Source organism: Diadema antillarum, unplaced genomic scaffold (genome assembly GCF_040938485.1).
Source record: "Diadema antillarum isolate AM-2024a unplaced genomic scaffold, OU_Dant_1.0 scf00000192, whole genome shotgun sequence".
NCBI classification, from domain to species: domain Eukaryota; kingdom Metazoa; phylum Echinodermata; class Echinoidea; order Diadematoida; family Diadematidae; genus Diadema; species Diadema antillarum.
Genome location: NW_027271081.1, coordinates 1,404,117 through 1,421,980, shown reverse-complemented (window position 1 = coordinate 1,421,980; position 17,864 = coordinate 1,404,117). Strand labels below are relative to the sequence as shown.

Genomic DNA, 17,864 nt, shown 5'->3' with positions numbered 1-17,864 from the left:
CATTTTGAATGTGTGGTTCATTATTTATTTGCAATAAAGGAAGTGCACACATAATGAACATCTGGAGATATGACGGATTAAGAAAATAACAGGTGATTTTCATGATAGAGGGTATGTTTGTTTCTTTGTTTGTTTCTTTATTTATTTGTTTTTTCCCAGTCTGCAGGGGCAATGTCCCAGATGTCTCATCTATAAATCAAGTTTCCTTTCACACTGTAAAATGTTGTACATTCACAATGGGCTCCACTCACAAGCTCTGCTTCTTGGGGACTCATATTCATTTTTGCTTCATGTTTATTATCTGCTGTGATTTGATTTGAATACACTTCTGTTACATACATGTCTTGTCTATTTTCAATGTTTCAGGATTGTTTGATTATTTATTAAAGAGACCTTTCTTTTTTCAAAGACTTCCACCGTATGGGAATCCTTTCCTGTCTTTTTCTTTCGGGCATGTCACTTGCTGTTTGATTGTGTGTGTGTGTCTGCACGCATGTGTGTTTAATGATTATTTGTGTGTAACAAGTTGGATGAACTGGAAGCTAAATTTCTATGTACTGTGATATACAGATCAATAAAGTTGACTCTGAGTAGTCCTTCATTTTCTTCATTCATTCATTCATTCATTCATAGCAACGGGACAAGGAGTGTCTTCCGAAATTTTTATATCAGAATGTCATTATTTCCTTTTTTTTTTTAATCTGATTTTATCATTTTTGCAGTGTTCTCCTGGATTTTTTTTTTTCATTCTCATGAAATATAGATAAAGTTTTAGACTGGCTTTCATCTTAACGGTATGATGGATTGGTTAATGAAAAACTAGAAAGTAACCCTTTCAGATCCATCCATATGGTCATGGGGATTGTATTCCACTGCTCCCTATATATATGTCATTTTCAAAACATTTAGTGTCTTTTTTTGCACTATTATCGACACTATATCTAATAACACTATACACTCAATTATAGCTTCATATTGATATTGTTATTTATACATACGAGTGTGTGATTACACCTTTTATGTATTGGTGATGGTAATGTACAAGCATATTCATACACTTATTCTCTTCCTTCTCATTCGCATTAGGAATAAAATAAGCACTAAATTATTATGTCATGTCCCTAGTACTCATTCTCATGATCGTGATACTATATACCTGGGGAGGGAAGGTGACAATAATGCAAGCCCAGTGTCACTTACATGCACACTGTATGAGTGCACTAATATGCTGTGCCTATCAGAGGCAATGATCTTAGGTCAAGGTTATACTACAAGTCCATCATTTTCCCAACATCTCTATATATATCAACATGTACAATTTCTGAATTTATTTTCATGAAACTACATGTACACATTGAAAGTATTATCAGGTAAAGGTTGATTCTGCATATAATAAATAAAGTTTGAGGCCATGCAATGGGCTAAAGATCAAAGGTAAACATTTTGCACCATACACGTATATATATTATATATATATATATATATATATATATATATATATACATTTATATATATAGTTATAATGTACATAATAATATTTTGAAAAATGCTCAAGACATCCTTAATAAAACAGCACATATACATGTATTGCTTGATGATTTTCCCGAGAGGTTTATGTCATTAAGACAAAGTTCAAGTGTCAATAGTCAGTTTATAATGCAAAGATTATACCTATAGAACTGTGAAATTAAGCTAATTTATCCACACAAACATGTACCTTAGACATTGACAGATGTTTATGGACTAATTTGAACATATTCTGGACAAAATGATACGATACGGGAAATATTTCCGCTCTGAGTTGAAAGTCTAGATGAAACGCCAAAATGTCACTTTTTTCCGTCTACCTTTTAAGAATGGCTGAAAGTATTATTGTCATGAAAATTGGTGTACGTACAGACTGCAGAGTGTGATTATTTGCTTGTCATGAAACCACCTCACATTGGCAATATGTTGTGTATAGACAGTTTTGGAAGAGCGGGGTATACCGTTTTCATCATTGCGACATTTATGTTTTTTTCCTGTCACATATTCAGTATGTGCTAACCGCCTTAGGCTTGACTAACCACGTGCATGCGTTCCCCAGGTGTAAATCCACACTTGCGTAACTTTTGCGCTCCCTCCTCGTGTTTCTAGGCTGTATGAGATCAGCTAAGTTCGTCGCTCTGACCAAAGCTGCACACGATGGCGGGAAAACTTTTCTGAGCACGCAGGGTAAAGCCTGTCTCTCTTTTCCCCCTTTTTCTCTTAACCGCTGGACGGAGTCATGGCTCATTTTGATCCATCGAGATGTGCTATGTGCATGACTTTATTTGAAAAAGGACTGAAGGGGTACAATCGATCTAGACTTGCCACAATTGTGACATCTCCGGGTACAGCCTTCAAGCTTTGTGGCAGGACTGTATACCTAGACAATTTTGTGTGCACTAAATGCCGCACCGAAATATTCCGAAACACTATGAAACGAGGGAAAAACGGACTGCTCGTCGGCGCCCTCCGAGAAGTCAACTACGCGAGAATAAGGAGCCAGTATCCCCAACCCCCAAGGCAAAAAAGAGGGCCCTTTTTGCGACCCCACAAAAACAGATATCCACAAGTCAAACAGAGCAGCTTGATTTCAATGTTGGAGGAAGTCAAGCTGAGAACACTGGATGTGAAGCAAGCGATGAAGAGGAAGATGAAGAAGGAGAAGGAGAAGGAGAAGGAGAAGGAGAAGAGCGTGCATCCGGGGATCCCGATGATTCTATGCCAACACCACTAGAGAAAGCAGTGGGGTTTATAAAATCATATCGGTATTTGCTGGGCATCCGGACAATGTCCAAGAACTCTGCACCCGCAAAGCGAGCAGTGATTACTGCCGCAGCAGAGATGATCAAAAATGAGGTACGCTGTTTTCATTCTTAGGCCTATGTGTTAACATCACAATTATGACGCTGCTGCATACAGTATATTATATTTATTAGTAGTAGAATTATTATCGCTGTTAATATCAATTTAAGAATAAATATGACTTGCCACAACGAAAGGATTCTAGAATCGCTGACGGCTGAGCCGAGAAAATTGTGTTTAACGTCAGATCGTCAAAATCGGCCAAAACTATCAAATTTCCGTTTTTGACATGGTTTTGTAGTCTAATATATCGTCTATCATCTGCCGAAATTTCGACGCTAAATGATTAAAGGAAAGGCAAGAGAGTAGAATTTTTCTTGGCCCTGATTTTGCGACTTTCAACTGAACAGAAGTGTCCGACGATTTAGATTTAGCGCCGCAGAAAGGCCCCGCCCCTAGCAACGAGGGAGTGATCTTATCGATCCGTGCATGGCATGTATCGGGGGATAAAAAAAGAACAAAACAAACATTGAAGGCGCGGTTTTCTCAAAACGCTGATTTCTTAGCTTTTCTTAGACCACTCAGTCGACATGGTCTCATAAAATCATTGATATCTCCGCAACCAAGTACTTTAATTAGTCTTGTTATATACGAACTTAAAGCAGGAGAGTAAGGGGATAATGTCATGTCATTTTAAGAAAATCCTCCGACGACTTCTGGATCTTTTTGTTGGAGCGGGTCACAAAATATGGGCCTATTAGTTCTTTCATCACCAGCAGCTAGGTACCCACAACATGTTCACCCTCGGAATTACTTTTTTCTCCATTTTTTTTTTTTTTTTTTTTGGGGGGGGGAGGGGGGAGGGGTGATCACTGAAATCGTAACAACTAAGTTTGCCATCTATCGGGTCACTGAAAAGTTCGTTGGAACGAAGCGCTCGTACGAATGTCACTGTTCGTATACGAATTCTGAGGTTCATAATAATGGCCACCTTACGAAGAGTGGGGTTTTCACGAAGTTAAAAAACAAAACAAAACAAAACAAAAAACCTTTGCATTAGATCATCGACCAGGATCCGAACTTACGTTCGTAGCAGTTCTTATCTTGATATCAATTTTTTTTTTTTTTTTTGTGACCGAGCCATAAAATATGTAAATAATATTTATCACCTCAATTAGGATTTCTTTTTAATTCTATTTATTTAGTTATCCATTCATTTACTGTTACTTGAGGTTGTAATGATATTTGGCTGAACAGAGTTGGTTTAGTTGTATTCGAGGTGTGCTTTGACTCGCATTATACTGAATACACGCAAATAACCACAAAGAGATTCTAACTAAAAAAAGAATCAGCATCCGTTCATCATAATAAAAACGATGGAAACCAAAAGCCCCATCACGACAAAATTTTACCCTCCCTTTACTATAGAAAACACTTACTTTTCACAGATGGATAATGAGATGAAAAGAAGGAAACAGTAATTTCATTCTTCTTCACACTTTTAATTCAGCACAGCTTTTCTTCCTGATTTTCATTTTCTGCAGAAAATAATTTATGCATATTTATTTAAAGATTGTTACTTCATCTTCAATGTCAGATGAAAGCAAAACCAAAGCTGGAAGCGTTTCAGCAAGAAGTGAACCACACTACAGTTGCTGCATTTTCCTGGGAAAAAGCCTTGGAGGAGGCAGAGCAGAGCATGCCAGCCACAGTAAGCTGCATCTGGGCAATGATGCCAGTCAAGAAAAATGGAGAAAACAGAAGGTAAATATAATGTAAGATAAAATCAACACTATTGACAATTACCTATGAACTGCGGAGAGAACCCTGAGGGCTGTTTATGGGTAGGCCCTATAATAGCAGCATAACAAGACATAATAATTGAACATAATGTCAATATAATAGAGATGTGTGTATATATAACATATTATGAGTGAATGAATTATATACAGTAACTGGATCCACCTGAGCACTAACTTTCATCTTAGAGTTGTGTCACTGGATAGTTTAATGAGGCCCCATCCATTTCAAGTTAAATCGCTTACGATGGCAGTCTCCTGCATTCAATTGTCTCTGTTATTTACTGAAAAAAATATGTTTTTGTGTGTATGTATACACATATACTGCTTAATGCAATTGCTTATTTGTATCTGTTTGTACACTACATTGTTAAATATCACTGCACTTGCTGTTCTTTGTCTTTGTGCTTTTGAAATTTGTTTTCAATTTGTATCTGATTGAAAGTGGAAAATACATCAAATCAAATCAAAATATATTCACAAATGATGGCTAACAGATTCTGTGAAAAAGAATGTTCTATTTATGTATGAAATGTATTTGGTTAACAAAAGAAAAAAAACTGAAGTTCCTCTTTCGTCTCAACGGGTAACAATCAACTGTTTTCATACATATATATCAAAATAAAACACAAAAATAACCAGTTTGAACAAGTTCATAATGATAGGCCTAATGTTCTTAAAACACATCCTTTTCCCTTTTCCTATAATATTACTGGGAACAAGCAACAAGTGACCAAGACCAAACACATTTTTCATAAATTACAGTGATGTAATAAAAAGTTATGTCATTAATGGTAATACAGATGTTATAAATGATATAATAAATCTTCTTTGCAGTGATCTGGCTCGAAAGGCTGGTCAAATACTTGCAATTGTCCTCTACACAAAATGTCCGATCTACAAATTTGTGCAATCCTGCATTGGGATAGAGCTCTGGAGACAACGAGTGAGCCACAAGGTATTCACCACATTGAACCACATGGGGATATCTCAAAGTGCGGACACAGCCAGACGAAATGTGGACATCATTGGGAAGAAACATGATGATGAACTGTGGAAGTGGAAAGAATCTCAGGTGGGCAAACTTATTTCAGTGAAAAGTTGTAGAATGCTACTCAAAGGGTTATTTTGTTAGAAAGCTTGGAAAATGTACTTGATCTGCAGAACTAATATTTTAAGAAAATTATTTTGAATCTCTAAAGTGTCAACACCCAATAAACACATCTGTAGATGAGAAGCAAGAGATGAAAATGTCATGTCCCCCCTGTTATCCGCACACTTTAACCCTATAAAGCCCAAGGGGGGGGGGGGGGGGCACAATGTTTTTGTTCGCCACTCCGACACCCTTTACCTGATTTCAACAATATTTGGTGACCTTTCCTAAAATCTTATTGCAAACAGTTTGATATATAATTTAACTATGTCAGGTATTACTAGCTGCCAGGGGCAACCATAAACTGACAACCATGTTCGTCAGATTTTGCATGATTTTCTGTTCCAATTTCAGTTAACAATTATGATAATAGATAAAATGGGGTTTTCTTGGCTGTAATTTGCTGAAGGACCAAAAAGTGAAGTAATTATGGTTGTGAATTACCCTACAATGGTCGCTGTGACATAGCCATCAAACAAGAAATATAATGGAAATAATTGAAAATGCAGCATTTTCTTAAGATTACCCTATTATTATGTGTTTTGCCTTTAACATCATTTGTTTATCATATTATAAATCTGCAAAAGAATATCAATACTATGGAAATATGAAATGTGATACAAATATCTAAAACTATCCCAAGCAATTCAGCGTAGCTCTTATGCATTATTTTCTTTACCTTGTATGAATAGCGCCCCCACATGTTGACCTTAATAAATTTCAACCATTACAAAATAGTGAAGGTTTTACTTGCTTTTCACTTGTGGCAAATGAAAATGATTGATATAAAGTGCCAAATATGACAGTCATACATCATATAGTAAAAAGATTATATAGAGCACAATGTGTGCCCCCCCCCCCCCCCCTGGAAGGGGTCAAAATAAGCTTGGGCCTTATTGGGTTAAAGAAAGACAAACTTTTTCCCCTCTTTCTGCTTATTAGGAAAAACCAGAAACTCAGCAGACGATCAAGGACACCGGCGGATACAGCTATGGCTTCTGTATTGACAACATACAGGTTGGAACTGAAGCCAAACATCAGAGGAAAGGACATGGAAACAAGTTCCTCCTGCAAACGATGTGTTTTGCTGTCAAAGATCGAGTCAAAGAGGGATCAGCAATTCTACAAGTACCAGCATCAAGTCTTGATCCATACACATTCCTTCCATCTCCTGATGTGTTTGAGCGACAGAGAGCAAGAGCAGTTTTTCTGGTACAGTCCCTGCTACCCAAGCACATGACGCAACTTAAGCATCTACAGAACAAGATTCCCTCCAGAATCCTTCATTCTCATACTACTGAAATGGATGAGAAATCTCAATGTGTAAGTTTTTATTTAACATGGTAACACAATTGTTTTTATTCAATGCATGTGCATTAAATAGGAGTGCTTGTCTTCCTTGAAACATGTTTTTGTAGTTTATTCCTATTCTATCATAAGGAGGGGTTAAAGTAATCATTGTGGGGATATGGTAGGTTTGAATGCAATTTTAAAGAAGGGGAGGGTAGCAGGGGCGGATCCCGGAATTCTGTAAAGGGGGGGGGGGTGGGGGCGTGACTAATATTACTATTGCCACTTCTGGGTTTCATTTCATTTTATCCTTTTTATTTTCTTTGTTTCTAATGAAAATTAAAGGGGGGGGGCGTGTGCTGGTTGCGCCCCCTCTGGATCCGCCACTGGGGTAGGAAGCACTCTGAGAAAAAAGATACATTGTAATACCTAGTCTGCCCAAAAATTAACCCTCCCATATGTTGCTTGCCTGTGGTCTGCAATCATAGTATTAAATACATCACTTTTGCAAGAAACATTACTTCAATTTCTCTTTCTTTCTTTCTTTCTTCCTTCCTTCGTTCCTCCCTTCCTTTCTTTTTTGAAATATAGGTCACTCTGGGAACTGATAATTTGGGGATGGAAGTAGTGATGCAGATAGTCAGAAATATGTGTGCAAAAAATTTCTTTTGTATTCACAACCTGCCTTTAAAAAAAAACAAGAAAAAAAATATTGGCTCAATTTGACAACGGCAGTAATGGTATGTTAAAGTAAAGGATTTTTTTCTTTCATTCTGAAATTTATGGTAGATTTCCAAAGGCCACATATAAAAATAAAGGGCCTCATGTACAGGTAGTTCATTCATGAATACGAAATAATTAAACATTCAGTTCAATTGCAATCTGATTTGAACACTCTGCATTGGGGTGACAGTTTCCAACACGGGTGCCTCCCTTTTATTGTACATGTAAAGTGTGTTGGGGAGGCAAAGCCACTAACATGAAACACCTACAAACCCAATCCTAGCTGTGCCTATTATATGAACTATGCATAATCATTATCATACAAACAGGATTCAAACAACAAGTTCTTCCAAGCATCCAGCCTGGCTGACAGGGGAACCATTGCTCAACTGAAGAATGAGTTCAATCACAGGTCATTCAAGAGAGATGCAGTTGAGAACTTTCAGCATGTCTGGGATCTGTATAAGGTATATATAAGTGTATATAAACTTTTGTATGAAAATACAAAAACTAGAAAAGGAATCAGAGAGCATAGACCTCTTCGAAGCAATTCATTTCCACTTATACACATATAACTCCCAATGATAGGTAAGTAAAAATATACAAAAAATGCTGAAATGTGATTACCTCTTCAGCGTTTTTTTGTGACATTCTCAACTTTTTCTGTGAGTAAAGTTTCATCAAATCTGTAGACAACTTGAGTTATTTTGCACTCTGACAAATCAAAACAGACAAAAGCATAACCTCCTTCCTTGGTGTAGGTAATAAATCCATGATAGACTTTGTGTGAACTACTAATTCTTTATTTGTTGATGCTCACTGCAACTGAGTTTTGGTTGTTTTTAAGTAATCTCATACAACTGATAATTGCAACATAAATGAAATTGTGACGATTTCAATTCATGAAAAAAAATAATTACTGCATTTGGATTGGCTATGTTACTTTTTTATGTGTGGACGTTGGGTGATATTCAGCTACTTAACTCATCATTCCTGCCCCTTCCATCCTAAATAACATTTACTTAGTTTCACTCTCAATAGACCATGTTTCAGAGATTTCTTATTCTCTCATTCAACGTTTTAGTTTGTGACAGAATCACACATCGTTCTGTGTGCAATGAAACTATGCGGAGTATCATCACTAGAGGATCAGCCAAAAGGATTGCCAACTGAGCAGGATGTAGAAGCACAGCTCAAGTGGCTATCTAATCTATCACAGCGGGTGGTGGACTTCTGCTGGGCTCCGCCAGATCGAGGAGATGTGCAAGTAGCTGCAGCAGGTTTTGATCAGAAATTAAGAGATGTTCCTGATGACGCTCTACGGTACTGTTTCTGCAACACAAAAGGTAACTTCAATCTGAATATTCGTGTAATGGTTGATGTTTGGCTAGAAAGATCTTATATGATGGTAGGAAATTCATGAACATCTCTTTTGAAATAGCCATGACAACGTGACTCATCATTGTCTAGTTACCATGTCTGCGAGTAGAAACATATTCTGTGATGCAAGAATGGATCTGGCTCTTGAAGGAATTGGAAGTGACATTTTGTATTGCAACAGATTGCATAAATGCCTACTGTTGACACTCCATTCATTACCCTAGTTACTGAAATGGGCCTAATGAGAAAAAGGGTTGATAATACAGCTTCCATGTCCACAGTATATACTAGTGTGTTATGAATTATTTATGGGAGGATTTTCATTGTTAATCTACATATCAATAACTTAAAATCTATTATATTTGTCTTACGAGGCATTAAAGCTCACTGCAGTGATGTGGCACTCTCCAAATAAAATGAAACATTTTACTGAAGCATTAACAGCTGACATGATTTCAAATGTAAATATTAAGATCTGATAATACCAAGTTGAATTCAGTTCACATACAACTGTGCACACAGTTACTATAAACACTTTATAACCCTAAAGTGTTTTTTGTTTATTTGCCATTGTATGTTTGCTTATATACCAACAGAGAAGTCAGATGAAATGGTCATGTGCTGCTCTAAGACATGTAGACATGCATGGTTCCATTTAAGCTGTGTGGGACTCCAAGAGGCACCAGATTCTGACGAAGACTGGTACTGCTCTCAAGGGTGTAAAGACAGTGACTCGTACATCTACTGCTTCTGCCATAAGAAGTGTCAGACTGGAGATGAGGGGATGGTGCAATGCCACCTAGCAGAGCACTGTAAAAAGCATGAATGGTATCACAAGTCCTGTGTCGACATCAGCAAAGATGACCCTGTAGCAGGTAATGAGGATAGATGTCAAATTCGTGTGTGTGTGTGTGTGTGTGTGTGTGTGTGCGTGCATATCTTGGGTGAGGGGTTGCAGTGAAACAGGAGTATGCTGATAGAATCAGAAAGCTGTTGTGCATGCCTGTATAAAAGCTCATACATTTCAAGATACACAGTCAAAGTTGAAGTTATTATTGTGTAGAGGGGCAAGATTTAAATCCAACAGAAAAAAAAACCCTCAAATACAGAAATTGAAATACAATTGTATATGCATGTATATATTCATGACTAACAGAGGGAACTCAGATACCAACTTTTATGTAAGGAGTTGTAGCAACACTTAGTTTTTGTGGCATTCCTGCATGTCTATATTTACATGTACAAGTGTAGTACAACTGTTCCGATATGGGGTGGAGATGGGAGATAACATATCCTGTCCTTAAATAAGCCATGGATTCAGAAAATATTCTATGCAGATATCAATATTAACTTGATAATACATCCAAGATACACTATATGACCCTTCAAAATGTGGTGAAGCCTTGATATATAAATAGTGTTGTATTATCATGTGTGGAAAAAGTAAGACCATGTTAGATAAAAAACGCAAATACCACTACAAATATAGAAACACAAAGGGCCAACTTCAAATGATGGTGGTCCTTCTACCAGAGGGGAGCAAGGAGGCTCAACAATTGAAGGTACCCAAGCAAATGCAAATTCAAATCTTTGTATGGCAGGCATACAAGTTCTCTTCACAATTACTCCAAGTACTATCATTCAACACAGTAAAAAATGCATAACACACTCTACATTCTCATTTTCTTTTTATTCTTCTCTATTTTGTATTCATTTCCAGATAAGTGGTACTGTTCAGATGAATGCAGTCTTGGGGCTGAAAATGATGACTACATACTTAACCACACCAAAGCTCTCATGTATGAAGGACTTTGCCACCTTGTCAGACGACAAGCAGTCAGAGAAGGTGATGGACCAGCCATGACAGATGACTGGAAAGCAGATATGATTGACTTCCATCTGAAGAATCATCCGAAGTATCTCATAAATGGGCATTACTTTCTTGCATGTGAGTTTTAGACAGTGTTTCATTGAATGACAAGTTTATGATAAACCTGTACATGCTTTTGGAATTGTTTTTTCATTGAAAGTGATACTTATCGTGATAATGAAATACAGAAATGGAACTTTTTGATGGGTATGATTGGATGCTGCTGCATTGATTCATGCTATCAAATTAAGTCAATATCTTGTCAATGCATTTCAGATGAGAAAAATGTTACTCCTTGCAACCAAACATGAACACATGTACTGGTCTATGATTGACAAACTTTTTGACACTGTCCAATATGATGCTAATGCAGCTTAATGTTTGTTCTTTCATTCTTGCTCTTGATATAATTGATCAGTGTACATGCACACTATTTAAACATATGTGAAGGAGAGCACGTGCCCCCATGTCATTCTTCTTTTATCTTCAGTTTTATCTTGTACTTAGTAATACAACAAGGTAACAAAAAAGGGCTGGCAATACCACAAGCTACCCCACCAGTTGCTTCACTTCATTGTTTCTTCTCTACAGATCATTATAGAAACTTGAGCCCTTTCTGTGATTGATTGTGTTTTGATTGCTAATTAGGCGTTGGAGGGTTTGCTGATCCAAAGCTTCAGCTAAGCTTTGTGTGGAATAGAGTGGCAAACCCCAAAGGGAGACGTGGAGGAAACATTGGACTGGATCTCGTGAACGAATTCATGAACTTGGATTATGTGGGTGAATATCATAATTCTTAATTTATACTCCACAAACTTTTAATTTTCTCTTCAGATGTAGAAGGTAATTACAGCCAGTTCTTTTGTATTGCTGTCAAAAGCTTTTTTTCTAAAGTTATTGAAAGGTGACAGAGAATTGGCACATACATCAGTGGACCCCTCATTATAACAAAGTCCTTGGAATCACCGGTTTTCTTTTTGTTACATCCAAATTTCATTGTAACAGAACAAAAAGCACTGAAAAAAAACATAGAGTGGATGATGTTATTGCCTGAATTTTTTTACTTCCTTGCAACCGGAATTTTGTTATAACCATGTTTATTATAATGGAAATGCACTATCTTCTACCAGGTGCCTGTATGGATTGGAGTCCTTAGTCACTTCATTGCCTGGAAAAATACACTATGTCTACCACACCACTGACTTAGCACATAATCAACAAAGAAAGAAGGGTCACACTTTTTTAATTTGGTTGAACTGTAATCAAATTATATCTCCTATAGGGACCTACAATCCTGCTATCATTCTGATGAAAAGGAGCTCTTGAATTTAAATGCACCAAAAACATAAAAGAAGGAAATAATTTCAAACCCATCAAACCGAAACTTATCAGAAATCATGTTCAGTGTATTGTAAAATAGAAATGTAACTATGGCTATTATATAGCCATAGCAACATTTCTGTTTTACAATACATTGAAAATTCCCCAGAAAGTCACTGCCAGTCAATACATGCATGTGTGCTAAGTTCCATGCAGCTGTAAGTATCATACCTCCAACCATTTCCGACATATGGAGAAAAAAATGAAATGTTGATATTTTCACTTGACCTTTGACCTCATAACCCAAATCTCTCTCAAGTGAATCTTCATTGGGTAGTATATGTATACACTAAGTTTTTAGAAAATATGTTCAGGCGTGGAATAGATACATTGGAAACAGTGAAATTTTGAGCATTTGTCCTTGACCTCTGACCTTGAGCATCTTCACATAAAAGTGACATAGACATACCATCGGATATCTCAAATGGTTTTAGAATTAAGCTGTCCACAAAATGATAACGAAAAAAAAGGACAGACAACTTGAAAACACAATGCCTCCAGGGACACTTCATGGGGGAGGCATAAATAAGTTACGGACATTTTAGGGGTCTTGTTCAAGCACATGATCAATCCAACTGCATGTGATTTCTTATACACTTTGCATTAAGCATACAGTAAATATGAAACAACACACAATATCATAATAAATTGTTCACAATCGATTAATGGGCCAATGCTTAGGAATGTCTGGAAGAAATAATACCTTTTAGTATTGGCTTCGAGTTTAAGTATTGATTCACAACTTACTTTAGCTAAAACATACTTATTGTCTATTGTATTCAAGGGTAAAAATTTGTTTCAATATAAACAATAACAATCAGAAATGCTACTATTGCGACTTGTATGCCTACAACTTACATGTTTCTTACAATACGTCTTGAAAAGAAATGTAAGAATATGACCTAGATCTCCGACCTTGAGCAGGGGCACTGAAAAGTTGATAACCACTACATTGCCCACTCATATAACATCTTATTAAAATACTTCAAATGGTTAAGTTTTGCTGTCCACAAAATAGATTATGGGCAAAGGACGAACAGACAGAATGATGGACAGACAGCTGGACAGAAGTATGGCTGAAGAAACTGAAAATAGTGTGTCTCTTGCGGCAGAGGCATGAAAACCTCACATATTAAATTTCAATACGATAAATTAACCTCATGACAAACATCGCTCTCTTAATTTTCACAGGAATGGTAAAGTCATCTGGGGGAAGTACTACACCACAACAACTGTCCAGATGCGCACAAATGAGTGGGCCCTTTGGAAAGGACCTTGATGCCCTCTTTACAGGTGCAGGCATAGTTGACATGGAAGATAGTACTCGAGGCAAGAGGACAGATTTATATGACGCTGACATACGACGCTTCACTGAAGAATATCAGGCTGATGCCCTTTTGGACTATATCCCAGGCAGGGAACACTCAGGCTTTGGGGCATTCGAAGGAAGATGTATGATGCAAAATCCAAAGAAATTGGGTGAAAAGTTGCAGAGTCTTTCGGTAAAATTGGACATGTGGAAAAACATTACGTCTTCATCCAAGAAGGCATGAATCTACCCATCGCAGACACTGCAACATGAGTGAGCAGGGCCAGACTGAATGCTCTCACGCATTTCTTTAACAGTGAGATACTCCAGGATTCCCTTCCTGAAGCACTTTGTCTTCTTCAAGACTGCATTGATCAAGTCAATAAATTGCTCATCCGTCCATCTCGAATTCAGGGCACCTGGGAAAATGTACATGTGAGCTTGACTTGTCCTCCCATCCCTCCCAGCACGTCCCACTTCTTGCCAATAAGACAAGATGTCAGACGGAACGCCAAAGTGTAGCACAAACTCAACATCCGGAACGTTGATACCTAAACCAAATGCCACTGTTGCGACAACACACCGGATCCTGCTATTGATGCCTCTGAATGATTCAGTGATGCGAAGCTGACTGTTTGTGTCGGAACTTCCGTGGTACATTTCGCAGATTCTCTCATCAGCATCTTTGAACCCCATCTCCATGTTGATCCATGCCCATATTTCTGCCACGTGGTCGATGTTGCTGTAAGATAATTTGAAATGTGCATATTAAGGCCATGGCACACTATATATGTTTTTGGTCCTATGACTGACAAACTTTGGATCTTAAATGAATCACAGTATATAGCCTCAGAATAAACATGCTTGTTAATTTCATATCCAAAGTCAGTCAGTCGTGGGACTAGAAGTCAAATAGTGTGTGATGGCCTTTCACCGTTAGATAAAGTCATTCAAGATGGTCACAACCTAAATGATTGAATTCTCAAGAATCATGAAATATGAAGTAGAACAAGGAGTTCAATTGTAAAGAGTATTGCATATCAGCGTTATAGATCTGTATGGTGTTGATATGCTGTCATGTGGTTAAATTTCACCATGATAAAGGAATATATATGATATCATGAAGGTCTTCTATTATTTTGAGCAAAATTCTTTTCAGAACCTTGACCATTTTGAAGCAGGTCATGTAGATTACTTGATTTTGGTTTTGCTAGGAGGTTCATTACCCTGCAGATGATGCCGGACATTCCTTTTTTTAATCTGTGTATTAATCTCATGAGAATCGTCAGAAAGAATTTTAGGAATGGACAGGATTACTCCACACCAGTGCCATAATATAACATAAGTCTCCATACCCAGATCACCGAAAAGTGAAAGTGTCATTCATGAGATATGCTGTACCGTGCATAGATGATTGCTTTGGGTGTCCGTTCTTGGTTTGCCTTGAGGAGTTCTAAATACCAGTAGAGGTATTCTGTGAAGTCTCTGGAGCTGCAGTTGTGGATAGCCAAGTGGATGTTTGGCCTGCAATTAACATGAATTAAATACTTGTTATTAGGTGTGTCCTCATGATCAAGCAGATTTATGTTCTTAAATACATGTATATGGTCACACATAATCCGAAACTGGTTTCAAGCTGGTAGATGACTGCTGATAACATATGCCTAATGGATGCCTAGTTGTCAGTGGTTGCAAAAGGTTTTGTAAGAGTCAGCACTGTAGTGACTCTAGTGACTGTAGCTGCAGAAGCATTTTGATCAACTTCTATCTCATGAATCAGATTATCAGTAGTCTGGTACCAGTTTTTGCTGATGTAAACCATATATTTAGGGAGGAAATGCAGGTAAATGAGTTACACATATTACATGTTAACTCGAAGTGACAACCACCAAGATCTCAATGCCACTGATCAGATGTGCAATCATATATACATCAGATATAATTGTGCAATTAAATGTAAATGGAATTGTGTGCTTATTACCCGTGATCAAAAAGTTGCATTAATCCTAATATGGCATCTTATAAAATGTGCTAACAAAACATCACTTTGTTTGTAATGTACGACACTATGAGCTACACATATACGCTTCTCCTTTACTATTTTTGTCAGGGAAATACATGCGCATGCACTCTAGATAGACATTGTCAAAAATATCTACATACTGACATAGGATGTATGCTCCTCACTATACATGACTCTATTATCACTTTTTAATGCAATACTGTGATCAATCTTCTTTGACTGATACTTTCTCATTATTCAGCATATTGATTGAGCAACAATTATTTGTGTACCTGTCAGGAACTGTTGCAGAAATGTTGATCCGTGATCTTTTCATGTGGAGAAGCTCTAGGATTTCTTCAACCATATGGTCTGTTGCAGTAGCTGTAATCAGCATCCATGGACACATCAAGATACTGCGCAACCTCTCTACTCTCAGATAGTCTGGTCTGAAGCTTTTTCCCCTTGATTTAGTTAGAATCATAAAAACAAAATATCATGAATTAATTATCTATATATATAAAAGCTTTAAGACCTGTTGTATTACCTGAGTAAATAAATGTACATGTACATACTCTTTAACCAAATCAAGTAGATAGATTGGTAAGCAGGATCATCACCAGCTTTAATCAAGGGGAGTGGGATGGGGAGGGTGTGCGTTTTGACGGTTTGGCGCCACGTTTTTAAAAATGGGGGAGGGGCAGTTCATTTCTGGTTCCACTTCGGGGTTTCACCAGCTAACAAGCAAAAAAAAAAAAAAGGGGGGGGGGCCTTCAGTGCAACTTCTGCTGCCACTTTAGGGTTTCATCAGCTGACAAGGGGAGGGTCTGGGAGGGGTTGTTTTCCCTTTTCCCTCTTGAGACCATGGAATTTTTTTTTTTTTTGCATGTGAAATATGTTTGCATGTTTGATAAGTATAAACTTTTCAATGGGTCTGAAGGTGTCAATCACTCCTCCCCCCCCCCCCAGTGATTCTATGTAATACTAGTAGACTACAAATTAATTTTGAATAATGTAACTAGTGTAATATGAAAGGTATTCCACTCATAGGCATGCTGGGGGGGGGTGGGGGTGATTGGCACTCCAAGAATATCTCTTTATTGCCATTGTTTGCCCTGTTTATTGCTCTTGTAATAATGGTTGACAGACACGAGCATCAGTTAGCCAAGGATCATCTACCTGGGTAATGCAGGAAATGGGGAAACAGTTGTTTTGATATGGGGGCATATACATGAACATGAAAGCGTATGTGAACTTGTCTTGCTTTGCTTGCAGTCAGTATCTGATAATTTTATCTGTGAATTTCATATACTCGGTAGGTCTGAAATTAAGAGGACTTTATCTCACCACTTGGAAGGGCAATGTACTTCATCCACTGCCACAAGAGAGATGTTCTGGCGATGTTTCTTGAGCCACTCCCACCATACGCCAGAAGTAATGATCTCCGGTGAAGCAAAAATCAACTGGAAATGTGCCTTGTTCATACCTGATAATATTTTAGACAGAGAAAGTTTAACAGAGAGTTTAACTGAGTGGTCTAAATAGACAGTTTCAATAATCTATCAAAGATTCTTTCTATTTTCATAGCTTTTATTCATACATCAGCATCATTTTGAAATGTGAAACAAAAAGTGTAGAATCGATGTGTTGCAAATAAGTTTATTATGAAGCCATATCTTCTCACTTGAAATTATGTGTATGACTTGTTTGGGAACCATATAGCTTCTTCTTCTGTGCAGCTCTTTTCCTGTAGAAAGCCAATATTGATCTACAAGTCATCTGTGAATTTCAGCTATTTTTTATCATTGTGTATGAAGTCTGGCATGTGATGTTTCACCTCAGGGCCCCTTGTTTCCCATCAAAGTGTGTATTCTGCATGAAAAGTCTATTTCTCATTTATTTATAAAAAGATGAGATTTTATACTGCTTCAGACCATCAAATTTCTATGCAGGATGCTGTTGTTGTTATAAGCAGACTTTTCACCTTCAGTGTCAGCTCCAGTCATCTCCCTTGCAGGCAAAAGAGCTACTGCACACACCCCCTCCTCTCGCCACTTCATGACTTGATTGATGATCAAACTCTTCAGCGGAGTAATAACTATTGTTATGTGGCGCTTTTTGGGATGTAT

The 17,864-nt window shown here is 37.5% G+C and overlaps 2 protein-coding genes across 2 annotated transcripts; one reads left to right on the top strand and one right to left on the bottom strand.

The window, feature by feature from the left end:
• Window positions 1-2,430: 2,430 nt before the first annotated feature.
• LOC139723476 (uncharacterized) lies at window positions 2,431-14,454 on the top strand. Its single transcript, XM_071634720.1, has 10 exons — window positions 2,431-2,890; window positions 4,434-4,593; window positions 5,466-5,703; window positions 6,724-7,104; window positions 8,124-8,261; window positions 8,879-9,140; window positions 9,771-10,049; window positions 10,895-11,122; window positions 11,693-11,824; window positions 13,616-14,454. The coding sequence occupies exons 1-10, from the start codon at window positions 2,431-2,433 to the stop codon at window positions 13,975-13,977; spliced, it is 2,640 nt and encodes an 879-aa protein (XP_071490821.1). The 3' UTR covers window positions 13,978-14,454.
• LOC139723475 (ATP-dependent DNA helicase RecQ-like) lies at window positions 13,980-16,102 on the bottom strand. The gene is made up of 3 exons (XM_071634719.1): window positions 16,029-16,102; window positions 15,135-15,257; window positions 13,980-14,475 (listed from the first exon to the last, which is right to left on the bottom strand). The coding sequence occupies exons 1-3, from the start codon at window positions 16,100-16,102 to the stop codon at window positions 13,980-13,982; spliced, it is 693 nt and encodes a 230-aa protein (XP_071490820.1).
• Window positions 16,103-17,864: the final 1,762 nt, after the last annotated feature.